Below are 22,511 nucleotides of genomic sequence, written 5' to 3'. Positions count from 1 at the left end.
GTCCTGCCCTTCTTCCCTCTTTTCACCCCTCCCCGAATTCCTCCACTCTCTATCTTCTTGCCCTGGTTTCCCTTCTCCAGCTCAGACTGCAAGAAGATATGCAGCCATGTTGCCAGCGTTTCCCGGTTAAATAAAAGTTGGATGAGGCAACTTAAAAAAAAAATGTTCTTTGAAGTAAACTTTATTGCTTGTCAAGAAATGTTGATCTTCTTAGTCTCTACAATACACATCAATACCCCTCCTGGAAATTCTATCCAGAGTCCCACCTTCCTTGGGTAAGAGGAAGGCTCCCGGCTTGGCAGGTTTCACCAGTCCACCCTCAAGAGCACCTTGAGCTTGGATCCAATGGGACAAAGACCTGCAGTCTCAGACTCAGAATCGTGCCCTCTCCAGAAGACAGTCTGCAGCTGGTCATTACTGTCTGGTACACAGAGACAGACACACAGTTGACACTTTCTTTACCCAGTCTTTCACAGGAGGAAACTGAGGCTGGCTGGCTGTGGCAGGAGAGCTGTGCTCACAGCCAGAATGCACGGGTGACTGAATGGCCTGTGTGCCCTGTCGCACAGGCATGTGTGACACTTCACGTGGCCTTTTCCTAGCTAGCAGCACAGGCGTAAGTCCTGACAGAGTGGCAGCCGGCACTCCCGCTCCACATGGCTGCTGCCGCGTTACGCTCAGGGCACAAAGCTGTGGCTGCAGAGATGGCTCTGAGGGTAAAGGTGCTTTTTACCAAACCTGACCATCTGGGTCTGACCCAGGACCTCGGCTGTGCAAGTAAACCACACCCCAAGGTTGTCCTCTGCCTTCTACAGGCATACAGTGGCACACACAGATACACATGTACACAAAGGTACGCACACAGATACACACGGCTACACATACACATGTACACACAGATACATATGCACACACAGATGAATACACATATGCACACACAGATACCCATGTACACAGAAAACCCTAACAGAGTTGTCCTATACTCTTCCTACACTGCAAAGTCTTCATCAAACTTTTTCTTTCCTAAACACGAGTCTCCTCTAACTCAGACTGGCCTTTACAATTTGAAATAACTGAGGCTGGTCTCTCCCAAGTTCTGTGATTAAAAGAACTACTTTGGGGGCTGGAGAGATGGCTCAGAGGTTAAGAGCACTGACTGCTCTTCTGAAGGTCCTGAGTTCAATTCCCAGCAACCACATGGTGGCTCACAGCCATCTATAATGAGTTCTGGTGCATAATAAGATCTGGTGTATACATAATAAATAAATAAATAAAATCTTAAAAAAAAAAAAAGAACTACTTTGTATACCCCACTTTGAAGAACACTATTTCATAATTCTTTTTAAAGAAAAGCTGAACTGGGCAGTGGTGGCATGTGCCTTTATAAGCCCAGCACTTTGGAAACAGAGGCAGGCAAATCTGTGAGTTTGAGGCGAGCCTGGTCTACACCGCAAGTTCCTGAACAGCCAGGGCTATACAGGAAAACCCTGGGGAGGGGCTGAGGGGCTGGGATTGGTCATGCCACACAGGAAACCCACAGAAGGTGCAGGTCATCTTCTCACTCTAACCTTCAGTAGCTTCCCAACAACACATTTCTAAAGAAAGTTCGAAGCAGACTTTGTGCTATTCTACTATTACTCTACGCTGTGTCTCTGTGCCCAGACAAATCACTTTATTTGTGGAAATGAGGAAGCTGAAAATGGTTTTTCCTTCTTCTAGAAGAACAATACACTGAATCTTTCTGTGGAGATGGATTCCCGGATAGCTAACATTCTAAATCTTTCAATGTATGAAATACAAATTCTCAGCGTCCACTGTGTATACAGGGCCAGACTGATTTGGTGTCTGTGACTAAGCTCTTTCAGTGACAGGACAGTAGAGGTCTCCGGACAACCTACTATCCCTGGCATTTAAAGAAGTTATTACAGAAAGGGATTAATCTTGAATAAACTGTGTCAGATTAGTCAGAAACTAAGTCCCTTGGGGAGCAAGTGACTGAATCTTTCATTTGCTTGGATTCATGGGATAAAAGCAGGTAAGGTAGAAACTCACCTGGGGGCAAGGTGACTGAGTCTTTCAGTTCCTTGGCTCTGGTTGTCACCTGTTTAAAAACAAGCAAGAAATCTTAAGTTTCTACTGTCCTGTAGGCACAGTTTTCACTTTATTTATTTATATTACCTAAATAATGCAAGGCCCATGTGAAGGAGCAGGGGTCAGAGAAGCCATAAACAAAGAAGCCTCATTCCTCAGTGAGGGACCGAGGAAGCCTTGCGTGAGTATGTAAATAGTGGATGGAGTCCTGAGTGAATATTTGCTGTGGACATGGGCACAGGCATACAAGGACCGATGCCTCAGACTCCTGGGAGTGGCAATGCCTTTCTCCTGAGTGCAAATGTTGGCAGTGTGTGCAAGTGCAAACAATCAACCAGAGTGTGCCAGAACTACCATGTGCTGCTTCATCCTTCAGAATGTCTGCAGCTTGGGGATGCTCACACACAGAGACCATCTCCGTACTGTACATAGTAAATGTGCCGAGAGGCCTAGTTGTTGCAGCTGTTGGGTTACTGTGGTAATGGGTGTGCTCTGTCACAACAAGCACAGTACTCCTGAGCCCAGCTTTTCTCTAAGCGTGTCTGTCCTTTCTTTATTCCCTCGCCACTGCCAGCCTCAGTGAACACAGCCCCTGAAGCCAGTCTACTTACACCAAGGAAATTGAGGCCCAAGGTCTTGCTCTGAAATGCCCATCAACAGTAGAATCAGAACGCAAATCATTTCACTAATTTCAGTGGCAGTCAATTATACGAGATTGCTTTTAAAAATAGTTTTAAAATAGCTGTGCAAATGGATCACTATTTTCAGCTAGTATTTCCAGAAACTGAATGCATCTCTTCACTGCAAGATAGGATACCAGTGAGAGAGTTGGGACGGAGGATTACAAACATTCATGCTAATGATATTATAAGATCCCACACACATTAGGAAGAAATCCAGGATCACAGAAGAGCACACCTTTTGGGGATCAAGGCTTATGGACCCAACAAACAGAACTCATCCCTCTATCAGTGTGCAGCCAAAGAAATAACACATCAGTGGTATTTATTAAGAATGGTACACTATGTAATACTAATACCACTTATTCTTAAGGCTGATTTGTTTTAAAGGCTCATATCCTGCATATGGATGCCTTGCCTTCACGTGTTACGTGTACCACATACATGTAGTGCCTGTGGAGGCAAGAAAAGGACGCCATCCCCTGAGACTGAATCTGCGCACGGTTGTTCTGAACACCGTGCCACTGCTGTGAACTGGACCAGGGTCTTCTGCAGAAGCAACAAGTGCTCCTGCCAGCTGAGATAGCTCACTAGCCCCAACTATGTGTAAGTTGGAAATAAGCTCTTAGCATGAGGCATGGAAGATATTTAAAGCTCAGTATATAATGTGGAAGGCAGAGTGAGAGAAGACATTTAAGGCTGGTTAGAAACACTAATTTCACAGATCCTAAGGCCTCCTAGTTAGTAAAAGCAAGCTGGTTATCCAATACAAGTTTATTTAACTTCCTAAGTATTTCTTTTTTTGTTTCATTGTTTCTTTTTTTTTAAAATAAATTTATTTATGTTTATTTTATGTACATTGGTGCTTTGCCAGCATGTGTGAGTGAGTGGGATCCCCCAGAGCAGGAGTTAAGACAGTCGTGAACTGCCATTGTAAGTACTGGGAATTGAACCCTGGTCCTCTGAAAGAGCAGCCAGTGCTCTTAACTGCTGAACCATTTCTCCAGCCCCCTTTCCTTTAACAGGCTTTTGCTGTATCACTAGCTGTCCTAGAACTCACTCTGTAGACCAAACTCAAAGATTTCACATGCCTCTGCCAGGCTTTCAAGTTTCTCTAATTAAAAACTTCCCATTCAAAATATGATTGCACTATCATACATGCTTCTCTCCCTTTAACCTAAATAAAGTGACCTTTGTTCTTTCTATTGCACGCTTGCCTCGATGAATTTCCTTCACTTCTATCTTCAGCTTTTCCCTGTCCATCGCATACATCCCATAACCCTAACACTAGGCTCTAGCAAACTCCACATAAAAGGATGATCTTTCCAAGGTCTCCTTTTTTTCACCCCACTTGGCTTTCCCCAGAGGATCCTTTCCGTCTTGGTGTCCCCTCCCTGACGTCTCCTGTCTTCCTCCAGCTCTTGTCCTGACTTGAGCTCCCCACCTTCTGTGCTTGCCAGTCTCTGCTGGTCCCTGTCTTCCTCAGAGTCTCTTTCCAACTCTTCACCTTAGATGCTATTAGCATCTACTAATTATACACAACAACAACAGTGATTATTAACCTGTGTCCCTGGTCTTGCCCATTTTATAGAAGTTCAGACCTGGAAAGGGGTTCAGCAATAGTAATAAGCTGTGTACCAGACACATGAGGCATATGTACACATGTGTATACACATAGTCTAATAACAGCCATGTTTAGCCCTTTTTACAAATGGGAGGCAGGAAGAGAATAAGTACTGTAAGAAGAGGAGCCTAGGCAAGAAGGGATCTAAGACTTTTGCTCTCAATCGCGATAACATACCACCTTTGTAAATCTCTTATTTTATACACAAAGAAACAGGTCGGGTGTTCTTTCACTACTGCTAGATCTCATTATGTTTGGGTCTGCTAGGACCAGAGACTAAACAAACTTTCAACAAACCCAACAGCGTCCCTCTTAGAACAGCTTCTCTGCTTCCTGGACAGGTGTCCCTCGGCACCCCAGTCTGGGCTCACACTGTGCCCCTGCTGCTGCTGCATGATGGCTTGCAGGCGTGTGCTCTGCATCAGCTTGTCTCTTCCACCTAGCATGGTCACTCCCACTGCGGCACGAAGTCTGAGAGTTGGCTCTTGGGTTTTCACACCCTCCCAACCAGTTGCCAAGTTCCTGAGCAAGTCAGTCTCATCTGTTCCCTCCCCCTCCCTGCATTAGTCTGCATTCTCACTTGACTAACAGAGTATTTTCCTAATGGGTCCCCAACAGAAGAGCTCTCACAGAATAGTTCAGAGCACAGATGAAAAGATGGCCCGTCCCTGACGGAAACTGCTGTCCTGGAAATGTTTGTTAACACCTGGGCTGCTTCTTCTTCTAATGTCAGAATTAAGCATATTTTGATAAATTTTAGGTAATGGAAATTTCCCTTATGTTTCTTAAGGGCATAATGAGTGGTTTAACTCATACACTTAGGAAAGTAGAGATCTTTAAAATGCAAATTCTTAGCATGACATGGTTCTATGCATCTGTCTACTAGACACTCAATTGCATCCATATATATTTGAAAAAGAGGTATTTTAATTCTTGGCATATATTTGCTCATAGTAGAATTTCTTCATAATTTTTTTTTTAAAATTCTGAAAGGTTGGTAGTAACGCCTTTTTTATTACTCCAGCATTTTAAACTCTCTCACTCCCATCCCTCTTAGTTGATCCTACTAAATGCCCAATAGAAATAACTTTTGGTTTCATTGGTTTTGCTGATGTATTATTTTTCCTCTACTTTGTTAATTTTTATTTGAATGCCATATGATACAGGTAGAGTTGGTTTTTTAGCCAGCTCGGCTGGTAATTCTCCTGCCATGAGTGTTCAGATTGCAAGCTGCTCCAACATGCCAGCCTTCCCCAGGAGCTCAAAGTGAACAATTCATGCCTGAGCTCCTTGTCCTGACTCAGCATGCCCTCACTGATGGCTCATTTCTTCCTCTGCGATAAACCGCATCAACTACATTGCTTACGTTCTGGAATACTATGTTTTCTTACTCATTTCTAAGAAACTTATGGTTTCAGTTATGTTTTCTTCTTTGGTCCACTGGCCACTTAGGAGTGGGGAGAGTTATTTCCACAAATTTGTTCAACGTCCTCATTGTGTGTGTTACTGCTGCGGGTACAGAAGAACACACTTAGTAGTAGTCATCTATTTCAGAGGACACTCTATGTATGCTAGGAAGGATGTGGACTTTGTTGCTGCACAGATTATTTAGATCTGTTTGCTTTATCATATCACTTGTATCTCCCTAGGTGATCTGCCTTGTTATTAGATCATTAACAGAAGTAAATACTGATATTTGAGATTACTGTTAATTATTTTTATTTTTTCCTTCACATCTATCAGTTTTTGCTTCATGTACTTTAGTGTTCTTTCATCAGGTGCATTTGCATTTTAATTGTTTTATCTTCCAAAACTGGCCTTTAAAAATTTCATAAAATGTCTTTCTTACCTTTAGTAAACTGTATTTTACTTTAATCTTGAGCAGCAAACACACAAAGATGCATGAAGACACAGAATATATATTCTACATGAACAAGAAATGAAGCACAATAACAACTCTAGGGAAAGCTTTGAAACTCCCAAAACTTAGGAGTATGTCTTTCTTTCTTTTTTTTTTTTCTTCTCATTTTGGCTTGGATTCATCAGTTATTTTATATAAATATAATTCATATGTCTACATGGGTATACATATATTTTATTTTTCATGTAAGAACTCGGATTTTGGGCTGGAGAGATGGCTCAGAGGTTAAGAGCACTGGCTGTCTGTTCTTCCAAAGGTCCTGAGTTCACATAGTGGCTCACAACCATCTATAATGTGATCTGGTGCTCTCTTCTGGACTGCAGGCACATATGCAGGCAGAATACTGTATAAATTAAAATAAATCTTTAAGTGGGGCATGGTGGTGCACACCTGTAATCCTAGCACTCAGGGAAGCAGAGGCAGGTGGATCTCTTTGAGTTCAAGGCCAGCCTGGTCTATAAAGTGGGTCCAGGACAGACAAGGCTACACAGAGAAACCCTGTCTGGACAAACCAACCCCCCCCCAAAAAAACCTCCAAAACAAACAAAACAAAACAACCAACCAAACAACCCCCCCCCCCAAAAAAAAAAAACAACAGCAAAAAACCTTGGGTACTGAGATTTTGCTGGATTCTTTGGTAGACTAAGTCACTGAAGTATTCTATCTTCATGTAAAAAAAAAAAAAGTTTAACTGGCTTGAGTTTCATCTAGAATCTCCTTTAAAAACTTCCATAGTCTATAGTTAATTCTGCATGTATTAGTTCTAGAGTTAAAAATACAAGCTGGAACAATGAGATGGGAGGGATTCCCCATGCAGTTTGCTTTCCAAAGTAAAGCACTGAGAAAAATATCCCGCTATGCTTCCTCAGGTCTTGTAACTCAGTAAAGAGTGTGAAGACAAATACAGGACCTAATAACATTCTACTTCAAGAGGTAAACACAGATGATGAAGATGAGGAAGAAGAGATGGCTCTGTTGGTAAACATACTTGCATAGCAAGCCTTATAGCCTGTCTACCATCCCTAGAAGCCAAGATAAAAAGAAAACCAACTCCTCAGGGCTGTGCCCTGACCTCCACAGAAGTGCACCAGCGCATGCACACCTGTCATCACATATAAAGAATTTTTATTTAAAAATCCAAACTTTTTTTTTAATTTGTTCTAAGCTGGCTTCAAGCTCACAGTCCCCCTGCCTTAGTCTCCTGGGGTGAGAGAGAGGCATATGCAATACAAGTATTTTAAATATGTTACCTTCCTTCCTTTCTTCTTCATTTTATTTTGTTAGCTGTCCTGGAATGAACTCTGTAGATCAGGCTAGCCTTGAACTCAGAGATCCGCCTGTCTGAGCTTCCTGAGCACTATTATGATATTGTCATTACCTGACCACTTTTTTTTTGAGACAGGGCCTCCTTCTGATACAGCTGGAATTAAAAGTGTGTAACAATAGGCCTAGCTCCAGCATGTTTTCTCAAACAAAATGGACTTTAATCTCTGAACCCTAACCCTCAACTCCTAAGAATACCGATAGGCAGGGATGAAGCGCTGGAGAGAGCCGCTCTCTTGGAGCTGGCGTTCTAGCATTAGAATACTGACTGTACTGACAGTCCGCTCCACACAGACAAAACCGACTTCCTGCCTTCACAAGGTCACTGAATTAGTTTGAGAAAATGATGCCAGAGACTCCTTGTACTCACAGACAATTCCTAATATAGTTTATATCATAATTTGGCTTCTCTACATATTATCATAATCCTTTAGATATTCAGTGTCCAACCGTAAAATGGATGAGACACCACAACCATTTAGAAGTCATACTTTTTCTTACTTGAAAGGGAACTTAAATTTATGAGGTTCATTAGCTAGAAGTAGAACACAATGTTTTAACTCTACACACCCCAACAATCTGTTATTTTAGCTTTGCCAAGCCTGCGTGATTTTGGTGTCATAAGATGATTCTTAGAGAGATGGCTCAGCTGTTAAAAGCACTCCCTGGTTGCTTTTCGGAGGACCCAGGTTCCTTTTCCAGCACCGACCTGGCAGCTCACAGAAGTCTGTAACTCCAGTCCTAAGGGAAACTAATGCTCGCTTCTGGAATCTGCAGGCACCAGGCACATGTGGTGCACAACACACAAGCAAGCAAAGCCCCCAAGCACATAAAACAAAACAATAAAAAGAATAAAAAGGTGGTTTTATAAAAAAACATGGATGCAGGTGACTCAGTTTTCTTATTAACTCCTAATGACTCAGGAGACACATTTATATGGTAAATAAGAACAGAAATGTTTGAGGGAGAAGCTTGGCATTGTTGGCTAGTACTTGAGTCTAGTACAATGAAGAAGTTAACAAATAAATAGCTAATGTTTTCGGAATAACACAGCACCACCACTCTGGATAAGTAAAGTCATCTCCACGTGAGTGTGGTCATCACCAAATGTACTTGCCTCCCAACAGCCATATGAGCTGACAATTACGGGTGTGGGTTTGCTCCTGAGCTGATCAATGTTTTCTATGGTGTAAGCTGGGGTTTTAGCTGCTGGCTGAATATTCTGTTATTGTTCCTGAGCTGATCAGTGGTTTCTATGGGGTAAGCTGGGGTTTTAGCTGCTGGCTGAATGTTCTGTTATGTGCCACTGCAGATGCACACATGTAACAAGCTATGATTAGGATGTTCTTTTTTTTTTTTGTCTGATCTCACCGGGGAAGAAAAAAAAAATTCTACACAGGACTCACAGAGGTGACTGAGGTCTCTTCGTCAGTACCTAAACAACCGAATAGGGCAGTTTCTGGGAAAACCACAGCACCCAATGTGCAGTAAGTCATGTGGACAAAAGAACTGTAGGGACGTGGGTTTCATTATGTTCTGATGTGTCAGGCATAAAAAAAATTAATAATTCCCTTTATTATCTTAACTTCTCCTCAAAATTCTCAAGAGATGGAAGCCTGTATCTAGTTGGGGGCGTGCAGCTTAGAGTAAACAACAACAACAAAAATCTAAAATAAGTTTCCTTCCTTCTAGTGATGAACTAAATCCCATGGGTTCACACTTAAATGTTTAACATAAGGAACTCTGTGATTCAGAGTGTTATGTTAGTAGTCCTGGGGTTCTTGAGTAACCCAGGAAAGAAAAGAAATGATGGGCTGGCACTGTGGCCCAGCAGGTGAGCTATGCTTGATACCTGGACTCATAGCGAAGGTGGAGAGAGACAGCAGTCTCTACAAAGTTGTCCTCTAGCCTATACACATGGCTCTACAGCATGCGCACCTTTCTCTCTTTCCCCATGCAGGTAATAAGTAAGTGTAAAAAATTATGAGCTCAGGGTATATACTATTTATTCCAGTTAGTTTTCCATTTGGATTTTCCACCCACTACAACTGAGGATTTAAGTCGCAGCTTTAAAATTCTGTTACCCGAACATTAAAAACAAACAAACAAACAAACAAACAAACAAACACTTGAAAAATGTTTCCAATTTATAGGAAGTAGTGCTGAACACTCTCATTATCTCCCCAAATGTCTTTAATTGTGCTCATCTTATCCATTAAAAAAGGGGGCCTTTCAACTACCTAACTGACCCTTCTCTATAAATTGTCACGGTCATCTGTAGGGAGGAATACTTCTGAGACAGACACGAGTATCATTTTGTACAGACTATTAGCATACCGAGTGAATACTAAAAAAATCTAGCATGTCTTTACCCACATTCCTCTCTGATTAGTAGCTTCCCAAAACATAAGGAGGAGACAGCTTAAACCACACTGGCCTCTAAGCATCTGCTCAAGGTCAATGAGTCATTATGCAAATAACTGAGGGTGCCGCGTTAGGTCTCTACTAGACAAGCAAATGCTATTATAAGAACATGGATTACACTGTGAGCTGAGCAACTGTCATGAGGAAGAGTGGCCGCAGTATTCAAAGTGCCTATGACTCAACTAGTAAGCTGGAAACAGGCTTTAAAGTGGATACTGTGCCTTTACTAAGACACAGAGTTTGAATGCGTACAAACTTCAAGCTCAGTTTGTTAGCAACAGAACATGTAGAGGGTGCTGTATCCTGCTTAAAACTGTAACTCCTCTATTAACAAGTGCTTTTGTCTTTAGCATAACAGAAACCAGTTTGTTTTTAAGTCTCTATTTTGATCGGAAGGTGAAATTAAGTTAAGATTCTCAGGTTCTGTCTGCCTGAGAATAGCCTTTTACTTACAATTCAATACTTGTTGGCTATTCTGCTTGAATTAATGATGTATGCTCTACTTCAACAAAACCACAATACCCTGCTATGTTCCTTTCTCCCAGAATGATGGGGAACTGGAAAGTCCCTAAACCTATATTCTAGTTAGTCAGCTTAAAACGCTTTGTCTAGATACAATGTACTTGGATCAAAATTGATTCTTCTTGTGTTAGCTAGTGGAAATGATGTGATGCTGCCCTCCCCTCACTTCTTGCACCTGATCACCTGGTTGTTACCTGGTTACAGTTTTTCTTATAAAAACCTGCCTTCTAAACAGACCAGCATCATAGTCTGGCTCTTGAGTTCACTGTGTCCCAGACCACGGTCCGTCTTAGGATGTTGCACTCAATAAACCATCCATGCCTCACTGAGACTGGTGCTTGAGTGGTCTGTGTGGCAATTCCTGTACTACAGCCGAGGGCTACAGAGACAATCCATGGTTCTTAAGTGTAAGAATTATACAGAAAAATTTCAGCTTGGCTCACCATAATACCATATCAGAACTTGGGACACAGGAGCAGACGGATTATGAATTTGAGGGCAGCCTGGTTTCATTGAAAGATTCTTTCTGCCAACGCTTACAAAAACCTTTTAACCTATCTTTTTTTGGGGATGGGTTCACAGTGCTGAGAGTGGAACACAGTCTGGGCACTGCACATGCTTGCATAAAGGATAAGAGTCCACCAATGTCAGCTCTTTGCAAGGACACTTGAAACAGTGGAGCTTGTCAGGAAACTGTCTTCACTTACTGGCCAACTGCTGGGATAGTACTATTCTCCTCTGTCTTTAGAGGATCAGGGGACTTTTACTGAGGGTGATGAATAGAAGAGAGCCGCAATATCTGAGGCATCCAAAGGGCAACAGAGGCTAAGAATAAGCCATCTGGGCCAACTTCTTAACCCAGACGTCATTAACTAGCTTTATGGCCTTGAACAAATCTTTTTTCTAGAATATTTTCTTCAGCAAAGTGGTAACAGTTTCTATTAACACAGCATTTTCATCCTGCTTTCAAATGCCATCTCCTAACCACCCTATGAACTGGTATCATAAAAAAAGAGAGTGGAGCTCAGAGTGACCTGAGGGATGATAAACAGGAGAGGCAGAATACCAATGCTAGCGGTCCTTTTAAGCTGTACTCTTTTTCCACTTTACTTTCTTCTGTAGAGCCGAAGGACTGCATTGATAGCTTCTTTCTAGTTCAAGCATTCCGTTCACCGCTTGTGACATTAGTAATGAAATGTCTCTCTGTACTCAATAATTACAAAGGACTTACTAAGGTTTGTGTAGGGTGTCACTGTATTAGAATGGTGCAACTATACATATACAGGACGGTTCTAGCCCCTCAAATAACTTGTTTAAGAGATTTCGTATTGAGACTGTGCTTATAAGAAAGAGAACATGCTTTATTGATTTAAGCGTTTAAGGTCCAGATGTGGTGGCACATGTCTATGACCCCTGCAATCTCAGCATTTAGGAGGTGGAAGCAGGAAGATCAGGAGTTCAAGGCCATCCTTATTATTACAGTTTATACTGACTGTCATTTTGACAGAGTCTAGAGTCACAGAACACCTCTGGTCATGTCTATAATCCAGACTAGATTAATTGTGGTGGGAAGACACAACCTAAATGTGGGCTGCACCATCAGATGGGCTGGAGTGCTGGACCAAATCAAAAGATAGAAAGCTGAAAAGAGGCATTCATTTTCATGTTTCCTGATTATGGATGCTCAAGCTCCTGCCCCATGACTTCCCCATCATGATGGACTGTGTACACTGCAACTATGAGCCCAAATAAACCCTTCCTTCCTTAAGTTGCTTTTCTCAGGGCATTCTGTCATAGCAACAAAATAAGTAGATAATGCTTAGATACACAGCAGATTTGATTTGAGGGCAGCTGTGCCTTTATACGTTTCTATCTTAAAAACAAAAACAAAAGGACCCAGTGGTGGTAGTGCATGCCTTTAATCCCAGCACTCAGGAAGCTGAAGCTGACAAATCTCTGTGAGTTACAGAACAAGGATCTTGCCTTGGTTCCTCTTGAACCAAAATCCAGAAATCCAGAAATCAGGTCTGGATTTCTAGACTTGATTTCCTGTATTTCTTTTCCATATGTTAAAACAGTTTGCCTTTTTATTCTGTTTTCTAGATTTTCCTAAAGATAATTTTCAATCACTCTATTGTTTTATTTGATACCTATTTTTGTTTAAATAATTTTATGGTATCCTATCCTTTAAAAAAATTATGTCTATGTCTGTCTTCCTACCTCTCTCTCTCTATGTGTGTACCTGTATGTGTGTGTATGTGTTGTCTTTTTGAAAAATTCAACATTGTCTTGATTATCTGAATATTAAAAGGATGCTATAAAGAGAATGCATCAATGGGATCAAACAAATTAATTCAAGAAGGCTGATATAGCTCTACCTAAAAATATCCAATCAAATATTCTACAATATCCTCATATTTAACTACAAAAAAATTTAAGTAAACTGACAAGTCTAACTGTTAGAAATTGAATATTTTTATATGATCAAGTAATTTATCTTAGAAAATTAAAGAAAGGACCGTGACAATTATTTCTTATTGGGCCATCATTGTTAAAATTTCACATCTGAAAAACAAACAAACAAACAAACAACAACAACAACAACAAAAAACCCCAAACATCTGGGCTGGTGAAATGGCTTAGTAGGTAAAGATACTTTCATAAGCAAAGTCCTCAGTTTGACCTCAGATCCTCATCATGAAAGCAGAATGGAAAAACAAAACAAAACAAAACAAAAAAAACCTCTTACAAGATGTCCTCTGACTTCCATACATGCATGCCATGTCATGCAAAGTCACACATATATAGAGTACATAATAAATATAATGAAAACCTCAAAACTCATGTAAAAACTATACCTTGATTCCTGAAAACACCTGTCATAAATTAGGACCAAAAAATTAAATTGAGGAAAATTTCCTCAGTATATTCTAATGACTAATAGCAAATTAATAGCCCAAATCCAGATTTCTTTACTAAAAGAGAAATAAAGCCTTCTGCATTAATTACTACTTACTATTCATCCTAATTCTCATCAGGCCAAATAGAGAGCTGAAGTGACTGGCCTGTAACATGTGGAAGACTGAGGCAGAGTGACCACACGCTTGTGTTGGTGACCCTAGCCAAGCCTAGGCGACAGGGGAAGGCCCCCATGTTTAAAACAGTAACAAAAAACAACTCAAAAAATTTGAAAAAATTTAATATATGAATGATATCTAGTAGCATATCAATATATTACACAGTAATATATTATCACCGGAAGTTATAAATCAGACAAGCTAGGGATCACCTAGTAAGGAGGATGGGATAGCGCACTCCAGCATTCCTAAGTGAAGTGTTTTTGCAGGTTGGGAGGTGGAGAAGGGAGGAAGACAGGAGCAAGAAAAGAGATCATCAGGCTCTTGTCACAGAGAACTGAGGAAGCAGGAAGCTGGTAGCATAGTTAAGAAACCAAAAGGTCAATAATCCTCATCATTTTCAGAATGTCAGGTAGGGCTACGCTGATGCTAAAAATAATGGCAATATATCTTCAAAATAACATAAAACTGCATTTTTAATTTACCTACAACCAGGAGGCTTCTTGATTTTGAAGAGTCCGCCATAATACCATGGTGTAAACTCTTCCACTAGGTGTCTTCTGCCTCCATGCCCGTTAAAGCTGTAGGTCAAGGGATTTTACTATCTGTATTCCTCCTTACTGGCAGATCATATACACGTCCTGAATTACACTTTGGCACTAACTATAAAAGTTAAATCTTGTCACCTGGCTTTTGTTTTACTGTCTACCTGGGTCTTTTCTAAACAAGCAGAAAAATCTCCACTCAGTCTATTATCATAAACAGAATGCATGAGATTAGTGGCAGTAGAGCATCAGGGTCAACTTACAGCCTTTGAGGAAAAAGAATATTACTTCAGGAACCAGAAATCTATGCTACCTGTCCTTAGCTGAGAGCCTGCAGTTAATCACATTAAAGGTGGTTTTACAGGCCAGACAGTTTTTGTTCCCTTTGTTGTTTTCACAATTTGACTGTCCTTTGTGGTTGTTAAAATTATATGCCAAAAGGCATGTAATTAACATTTAAAATATTTAAGCCTCAATAAAGTTGGCTTTACAGTTTAACTAAGCTAAAAATACTTTATGTCAAAAAAATTTTAAAAACTAAAAGTACTGCTTGTACTTACCCAGGGTAGAACTTAACAATTTAACTCTAATTATGACAATTAACATACTGATTCTTTTTTAAACTGAGGAATAAAAATAAGTCTTTTACTAGGGTCTAACAATCTAAATAAAGAGCCATAGACCCCAGCACCGCCACACTCTCACCTTTCCCCATAAAAGGTCAATTGTTTCTGGAAGGAAAGAAGCAATCCTCAAGCTACACATTTGGCAGACACACAGGGTCAAGGAACAGCTGTGCAGCCCAGGGCTGACCATCAGATCAGGTCAGTGTTCAGGGTAAGAGGAGATGATGACCGCAGAAGGAACCTAGCTTCTCTTTCACAATCAAATACTTAACGACAACAAATCTAATTAACACTGCAAGCTAAAAGGAAGTGTAAGTGACCTTTTAAAGTGTGATTAACTTTCACTTAACATTCTACTAAAGAAATTGTACCAGCTGAATTGAAATTGTACCACTTCCGATGCTTCAGTGGGGTTCACAAAGCGTTCTTCCGGAAATACAAGTTAGCTGGGGGCTGCAGAATTGGTGCAGCAAGTAAGAGCACTGGCTGCTCTTCAGAGGACTGGGGTTTAGTTCCTAGCCCACATGGTAACTTCTGTAACTCTCCTCCCAGGGGAGCTGTCCTCCTCTTCTGGAGTCTTTGGGCATTAGGCATGCATGCAGGGAAAACTCCCACCCACATAAAATAAGTAAAAAAAAAAAAAAAAAAAAAAAAGATACTACAGTATGACCAAGATACATTATTTATGTGTAGGAAATTGTCAAAGAATAAATAAAAATAATTTTAAAAAGTTATCTGAGTCTTCAGACACCTGTTTTTTTTTTTGTTTTTTTTTTGTTGTTTTTTCAGAGAATGTCTGCCTCTTTCACTTGCCTCTTCACATGCACGGTGAGGCTGCAGACATGACAGAGTTCGAGAAATAGTAACAGGGGAAAACCTACAACAGCATCTTGGGAGGCTACAAAAGTTTAGCTTTATTAACTAGTTGCATGGTGTTTTTATTTTTGTGAAGAGAGAGCACATCATGCAGTGCATGCAAACACACATACGCAAAAGTCGCAGTTAGGTACTCCTATTAAAAAGTACTGCAGACGTAAAGCCAGCCTTCCCAGGGGAAGGCCGGGAGAAAGTAGCAAAGCACACAAGACAAACTTGCCAAAGTTTACAAGGAAGCTTCTCCAGGAAGACCTCGCTTGTAAATTAAGTGTAGGTGGTAATTCGAGACGAGACGCTGTGCTGGTGATAGCATGTAAAACGCTAGCATTTTTTTCAGCCTTCATTTCTGTCTTCTTTTACCACTTTAGGACACTAAATTAACATATTATTGCTTCTTTATACAATCAAGTTAAAAGTTTTGGGCTTTTTAAAACAGTATTTTTAGAATTAAAAAAATATTTTAGCAATTAAAAATATGTAATGTTTAAAATATCAATAACTCTGGAATATCTTTAATGTGGTTAGTTATACCACTTCTTATAAAATTCTTTAAATGAGAAAATGAAATGCATATTTTAGCAGTGCTCTGAGCAGAAGAAAAGGTATCACTATGGTTCACCATGAGCAAAAGAAACCACAGGAATGATCTGGTACAAAAGCTTTTGTCCTATGATCATACTTATATATACATACATATATAAATATAAAGCAAGTTCCAACCAAAGGAAAAGAGGAAAAGAAAGGTTAACAGTACCTTTTTAACGCATATGTTTGCTTCTAAATTAAAAACATAGAAGTTTACAAATTCTAGCAATTATAACAAATTCTTACTGTTTGGGTAGTTGTGTTTTCCTAGTGTGTTCATTAAAATGTGTGCACATTGTTAAAAAAAAAAGACTGAAAGCTGTGCTAACAGAATTAAAGAGGAAATTAATATTTTTGCTTTTAGTAACTCTTTTAGGAACTTTCATACTTTAGGTCTTTAAATACTTAAATTTAAACAGCTAACCATAAATCAGATGTATTAAAAGAAAATTTATTGGAGTTCATTCACTATGCTCGATGACTGAGACAGGAGGGCTCTTTGCTCACTTCTCACATGTCAGGTCCCCGCAGCCCCCGGCTGAAAACCCTAGGTCACAAGGCCCCTGGCCAGTGCTCTGTCTTCTAGGTGTTGGGTATGGCCATTGACCCGTACATGCCAGAGACCGGCCAGCCGCGCCCCTGAAGGAAGGCTGACACTCCATCCCACCACAGACTAGTGCTATTTCCCTACCCCACTCGTCTAAATACACTAGCAATCTGTGCTTGAGTGCTAAGGCTCAAATAAACCTCTCTAATTCTCATCAGCTTGAAACCGGTCTTTTCCACGATTAAAGGGTCAAGAGAAACACAAACCCTAGCACTGTCTTCTATGATTAGGTTTCAGCAGCTTCAGTCTGCGAACACTCAGTTCTTCACAGCTGCTACACAGGGACAGACTCACATCTACTTCTTGCTTCTTTCATTAATGTTCACTCCCAAGTCCTTTCTCCACAGACAACCCAGGACCCATGTAGGTCTGCCTCCTGTATCTTTGCCTTGTTCTGGTTTGTCACCCCCCACACAATGCCAATCTTAGTGAACTCACATCTGTTACAGATCGACCCAATTCATGGGCAATCTTTTCCCATCGACCTGGGGTCCCTCCTGGGAACTTAACCATACTTCTCGTCAGTTGGCTAAGGTCCTCTTCTGTCCATTCAGGTGCCTGTAAAACAAAGAAAACAAACAAACAAAAATAACTGAAAACTGCTTACTACCACATCACCCTGTGAAACAAATGATTGGCGGTTCTTTCTGCACTGACCAACAGTTCTAAACATGAACCTAAGCTTAGTCAAAGGCTGGGGCGCATCTGTAACAGCAGAATGGAGTCCCAGCAGTCTCTGAAAGACTTTTGTATGCAAATAAAAATTGGAAGTACTGCAAAATGCAAAACTATGTTTTTTTAAAGACCAATTTTACATTAAAATAAAAAAAAAACCCATCAAAACCTATAAAAAAAACCTCTTGGTACAAAATGTATTGCTGCTCATATAACTTACATAATACGGCTAATAAGACTTTTAAGTAAAAAATAATATAAAAGAAAACAAAATGGTTCTTAGATGTGCACATGAAAACCCCAATAAGGAAAAGCATTGACTGAGAATCAGAACTGCGCAAGGATACATTTTTTGTTCATTCTATTAACAATAACAACATTCAATTTTAGAAAGGTTTAATTTGTCAAATGCTAGCAATCTGTAAAACTTGGAAACAAGTTAAGATTAGGATCCATCCGATCCATGCATAGCTTTGATAGTTGAAACAGTGAAAACACCTTTAAGATTACAAAACTGCACAATTCTAGCAGCAACTTATTCCTGAATGTCACTAACAGTGACTATCAATGGTCAAAACCTAAAATTGAGGAAAGAAACATAAATCACTACTGAATTAGAAAAAAAACATGCCAACTACATTCTAGCATAAGCTGTCACCCATCAGAGTAGCCACTCTGGCATCAAACAATGAGAGATGAAGGAAGCCCACCTCAATTTCTTTAATTAGAAAGAGAAAGAGAGAAGAGGGGGAGGGGCAAGAGAAAGGTAGTGGGAGGAAATCTTAGAAACAAATACCTTTTCTAATCAGCATTTCCGATAATGAACAGGCATACATCAGGCAGTCTGCATTACAGAACCATCAGCACAGAACAACAGTCAGAGGTGAGTGACCCCAGGGACTATCTCCACAGCTCCAGCAAAGCCTCTCCCTGACACTAATCCTCCCTGTTATTCTCCCACTGTGCTGTAACCACACTGACACCCGCCTGCCTCGCTGCAAGCCTAACGGGCCTTCCTGACTTCTTACCGTCTCCCCCAATCAACGGTTCAAGCTCTTTTCACCACGTCCAAATGGCAGCTTCACTCATAATCAAAGTGCACTGCCCTGTTAAAGGGCTTTCCAAACGGCGCTCCTATTTGCATTCATTTGCAAAGCAAACTACTTTTATTCACTTTGTTCTGCTATCAAGAATGTTCCCTGAAGCAGATAAATTGGCATAAATACAACCTGCCACTTAAGAGTCAGTAAATAATAGCCAATAGTAGGGAGGATTTTATCAATCATTCTATTTTATATCTACTGAGGGCTGAAAGCCTCAAACATATTCATCAGTACAGCCCCTTACAATACATGCATAAACTCACTTAGATAAAAAGGTAATCTATACTGGATCTGGCTAAAATTTCTTTGATATTTAATGAAGATCTGAAATTTAATTCTCTGTATCACTTGAGCTAAAAATTACACGGAGGGGTTTTCCTTCCTTTCTGGCTTATTTAAGAAAAAGTGTGTTCTTTAGATAGCATTTAGAGAAACAAATTCTCTAAACAAAGGATTTTCAAAGAAATGGTATTCTTATTGCTAAAAATGAGCTCTAATGCAAAAGGAAATTCAAAAAGGGTTAAACATGAGGAAAACTATAAGTGCAGAATCAAGCCATGAGGAATATGAAGATCCTCACTGAAGCAGGACACAGACCCACGGCAGACCAGGGCTTCAAAGCAGCCAGTCACCGTGTGCGCTCAAGAAAAGATGTCTGCATTAGCTTTAACAGACATCTGTGCAAAACTTTTATTTTTTTATTTTAATTCTTATTTTTTTTCACAATTTATTCATTATATATCCCAACTGAAGCTGCCTCCCTCAACTCCTCCCAGTCCCACCTAAAATGTCTGTTTTTAATAGAATGGTTTCCCAAATACTTTGCAAATATTAACAGTGGACACTAAAAACCAATTGGATTTTAATTTCTTGTTAATGAGTCTAAAAACATAGCACTACTATTTTCCTGGGAAGGGCAACATTTTATTTAAACCAAATACCTGTATTGAAAGCCTGAAAACAAAACAAACAAACAAAAAATCAGGGACTACATGGGCAAAGTTCCTTTTCCTTTTAGTTATTTCATAGCCGCGCTTTTCACTATTGCTGTTAAAAGATGGGTAATAATAAGAACCCATGGGCTGAAATCTGAGGGTGGCCTTTGAACTATTCATTATCCCCTCTCCGACAGCTGCCCGGTACTCTGGTGACTGTAATTCCTCAGCAAGAGTTAGTGGTGCCTTTAGAAGGAACAGAGCCCACAGAGATCCAGCTACTCCAGCAGCCATGAGGGTGGCCGTGGTGTGAATGTGTTTCCCTGTTCCAACATAGAGCCAACCGTATCTATGAAAGTCAAATGAATGCATAAGCATACTGCTTTGCCACTTAAAACCATGTGTGTCCAATATTTCTGAAACACTGGGCCAAAAATTCATCTCTAAAGTAAAGTAATGGAAGACGCCACATGGCGTGGAGACAGCTGTTGTGACTACACAGCCTTCCAATTCTGCATCAGAAAAGCCTCGCTCTGGGGATAAATCTCCACACTGAATACAAAATAAAAAGTAAGTTTTCAAATTATTCAATATTTTATGTAATGACCCTCAAATATATATGCATAAGGATGAGTAGGGAAATTTAAATTTATTAACAACAACAACAACAAAATACTCTTTTGGGATGGATTCTTGTCATAAAACCTACTATGTTCAAAGACTTGGTGCCTCTGAAAATCTTTAGTATCCCTGGGTTACAAGGGCTTGGAGGTGTCAAGGGAGAGCTCGCTGTTATGTTTACAGAACCTACACACAGTGTTTCCCTTCCAGCTTTAGACCATAAAATGTGAAATGCAAAGTATCATGCAGTTTATTTGGCTGAAAACTGTAATGGCTAGATTTAAAGAAAAATTTACTTACTACTTGTTGCAGTCTCATATTTTAATGGTAGATAGATAGTTAAATTTTTGAATTGAACCATTTTTAGTTGGTTTAGTTCAACTCAAAGCCTTAGAAATTTTACTTAGGAAAATATTTTCACACTCTGGTTAAAGGATCAATTGTATAGCTATAATGTGGAGAGCATCCCTCTAATTGTATATATTGCACAGTTTTAGAATGCATTCGGCTTCCCAATTTAAAAGTGACCATGACAAACTTCTATGTAAACCAATGGGATGTTAAGAACAACAAAAGTTAAACCAAATCACCTCAAATGTCTTCATTCTTGAAAAGATAAATTCTTGAGGCCCCTCTGCATGACTTGTAGCCTACAAGGGCTCATAAAGAAGTTGCTCACTGCGCCCATTACAACCTGATTCCATGAGCTGGACAAAGACTGGACACAGAAAAACTCAACATTTTTTTTTTAAAGAAATTATTTTTTTAAGATTTATTTATTATTTATACAACATTCTGCCTGCACACCAGATCTTACTATAGATGGTTATGAGCCACCATGTAGGTGCCAGGGATTGAACTCAGGACCTTTGGAAGAACAGCCAGTGCTCTTAACCTCTGAGCCATCTCTCCAGCCCAAAACTCAACATTTTTGTTGTTGCTTTCTGTAATAAGCAAATGTGTTCCAATACTGGGATAAATCCATGAAGACTACATTTCTCTGTGGCTCCTGCCAAAAATGACACAGTTCTTTTGTAATGAATTAGACTACTCTGCCTGGGACATTTCCCTTGATCACTTCTGGAAGATTTGATTTACTGTGGAGCTTTGGTTTCCTCTTGAAGTTATGCTGGGATCTTGCTGCTGTGATTCTTTCTCAGGTGACTATTATTGCCATTCCTATCAGGTCAACTAAGATAGAGCACACTATTGTGGATCTTGAAAGTAATCTTTTCACTGAACAATGGGCCAAGAGTAAAAAATATTTGATGCTTCATGTTCCCTATTGTGTCCATAACATCTGGGATTGTTGAGCATTGGAAAGACTTCCTCAAACATCAACTCAAAAAGTCCTGACGCTAGGTGGTTCTCCTTAGTTCGAGGCCAAACTGGTTTACACAGTGAGTTCCAGGATAGCCAGAGATATAACAAAACAAAACAAAACAAAACAAAACAAAAAACAAAAAGAAAGTCTCACTGTCTCTCTCACTATTCCTTGTCTTTATATTTTGGTTATGAGAAGCAGCCATACCCAGAAGAAGCCTTTTCCTTTGCTTTTAACTACTTCACATGTAACCAAACGGTATAATAACAGATATTTACTTAGAAAATTCAGGATTCACTCGAGTGGCATGTTCTCCTTCTTTTCCGGATGGCAACCACAGGCCAGTTTAGCTGGTATGCCTTTTGGATGAGAGCTTAGCAAAAGGTATAAGAAAACCAGTGTAGTCTTGGTTCAGCCATTTCAATTATCTTGCAGGAGCCACAAAGTCCCAGATCATAGTCATGTGATTGAATATACTCTTGCCAATACAGTTGAAAGTGAGGCATTTCACTAGAGTCTATAATCTGTATAAAAATGTTCTCCTTACACCTCTTTAAGAAAAAGGCGAGGCTAGGTACACAAACACGGGAATGGTTGGGATGAAATATAAGCTAACAGCTACTGAAATGAGAGGTACTAATTTTGTGGTATTGAAAAACAACAGTCTCATTCATGACAGGGGTCTGGTATCCACAATGTGTAAAGAGTTCTCCTGAGCTGATGAGATGACATAGCAGGAAAGGCACTTCCTGTGCAAGTCTGGCCACCTGAGTTCCCTCTCTGAACCCCATGTAAAATAAAGTGTGGAAGGAAAGAATGGACACCACAAAGGTCCCCTTTGACCTCCACATATGCATATACTCCATTCACATACAACTTAAAAATTTTTAATTAGATTTTTATATTTTATGTGAGAGTATTTTGCCTGCACATATGTATGCCTATCATGGGC

The 22,511-nt window shown here is 40.0% G+C and overlaps 1 protein-coding gene across 1 annotated transcript in view; it reads right to left on the bottom strand.

Moving 5' to 3' along the window:
- Positions 1-22,511, bottom strand: part of Dnajc1 (DnaJ heat shock protein family (Hsp40) member C1) — a 179,958-nt gene that overhangs the window by 4,816 nt on the left and 152,631 nt on the right. The window contains exons 9-10 of the mRNA XM_060372657.1: positions 17,340-17,459; positions 2,053-2,101 (exon numbers count right to left, since the gene is read on the bottom strand). Of these exons, the coding sequence (XP_060228640.1) occupies positions 2,053-2,101; positions 17,340-17,459 (169 nt within the window). The remainder of the gene's footprint in view (positions 1-2,052; positions 2,102-17,339; positions 17,460-22,511) is intronic.

This window comes from Meriones unguiculatus, chromosome 19 (assembly GCF_030254825.1).
Source record: "Meriones unguiculatus strain TT.TT164.6M chromosome 19, Bangor_MerUng_6.1, whole genome shotgun sequence".
In the NCBI taxonomy this organism is placed as follows: domain Eukaryota; kingdom Metazoa; phylum Chordata; class Mammalia; order Rodentia; family Muridae; genus Meriones; species Meriones unguiculatus.
Note: the sequence above shows the minus strand (reverse complement) of the source record. Positions and strands in the feature narration are given on the sequence as shown.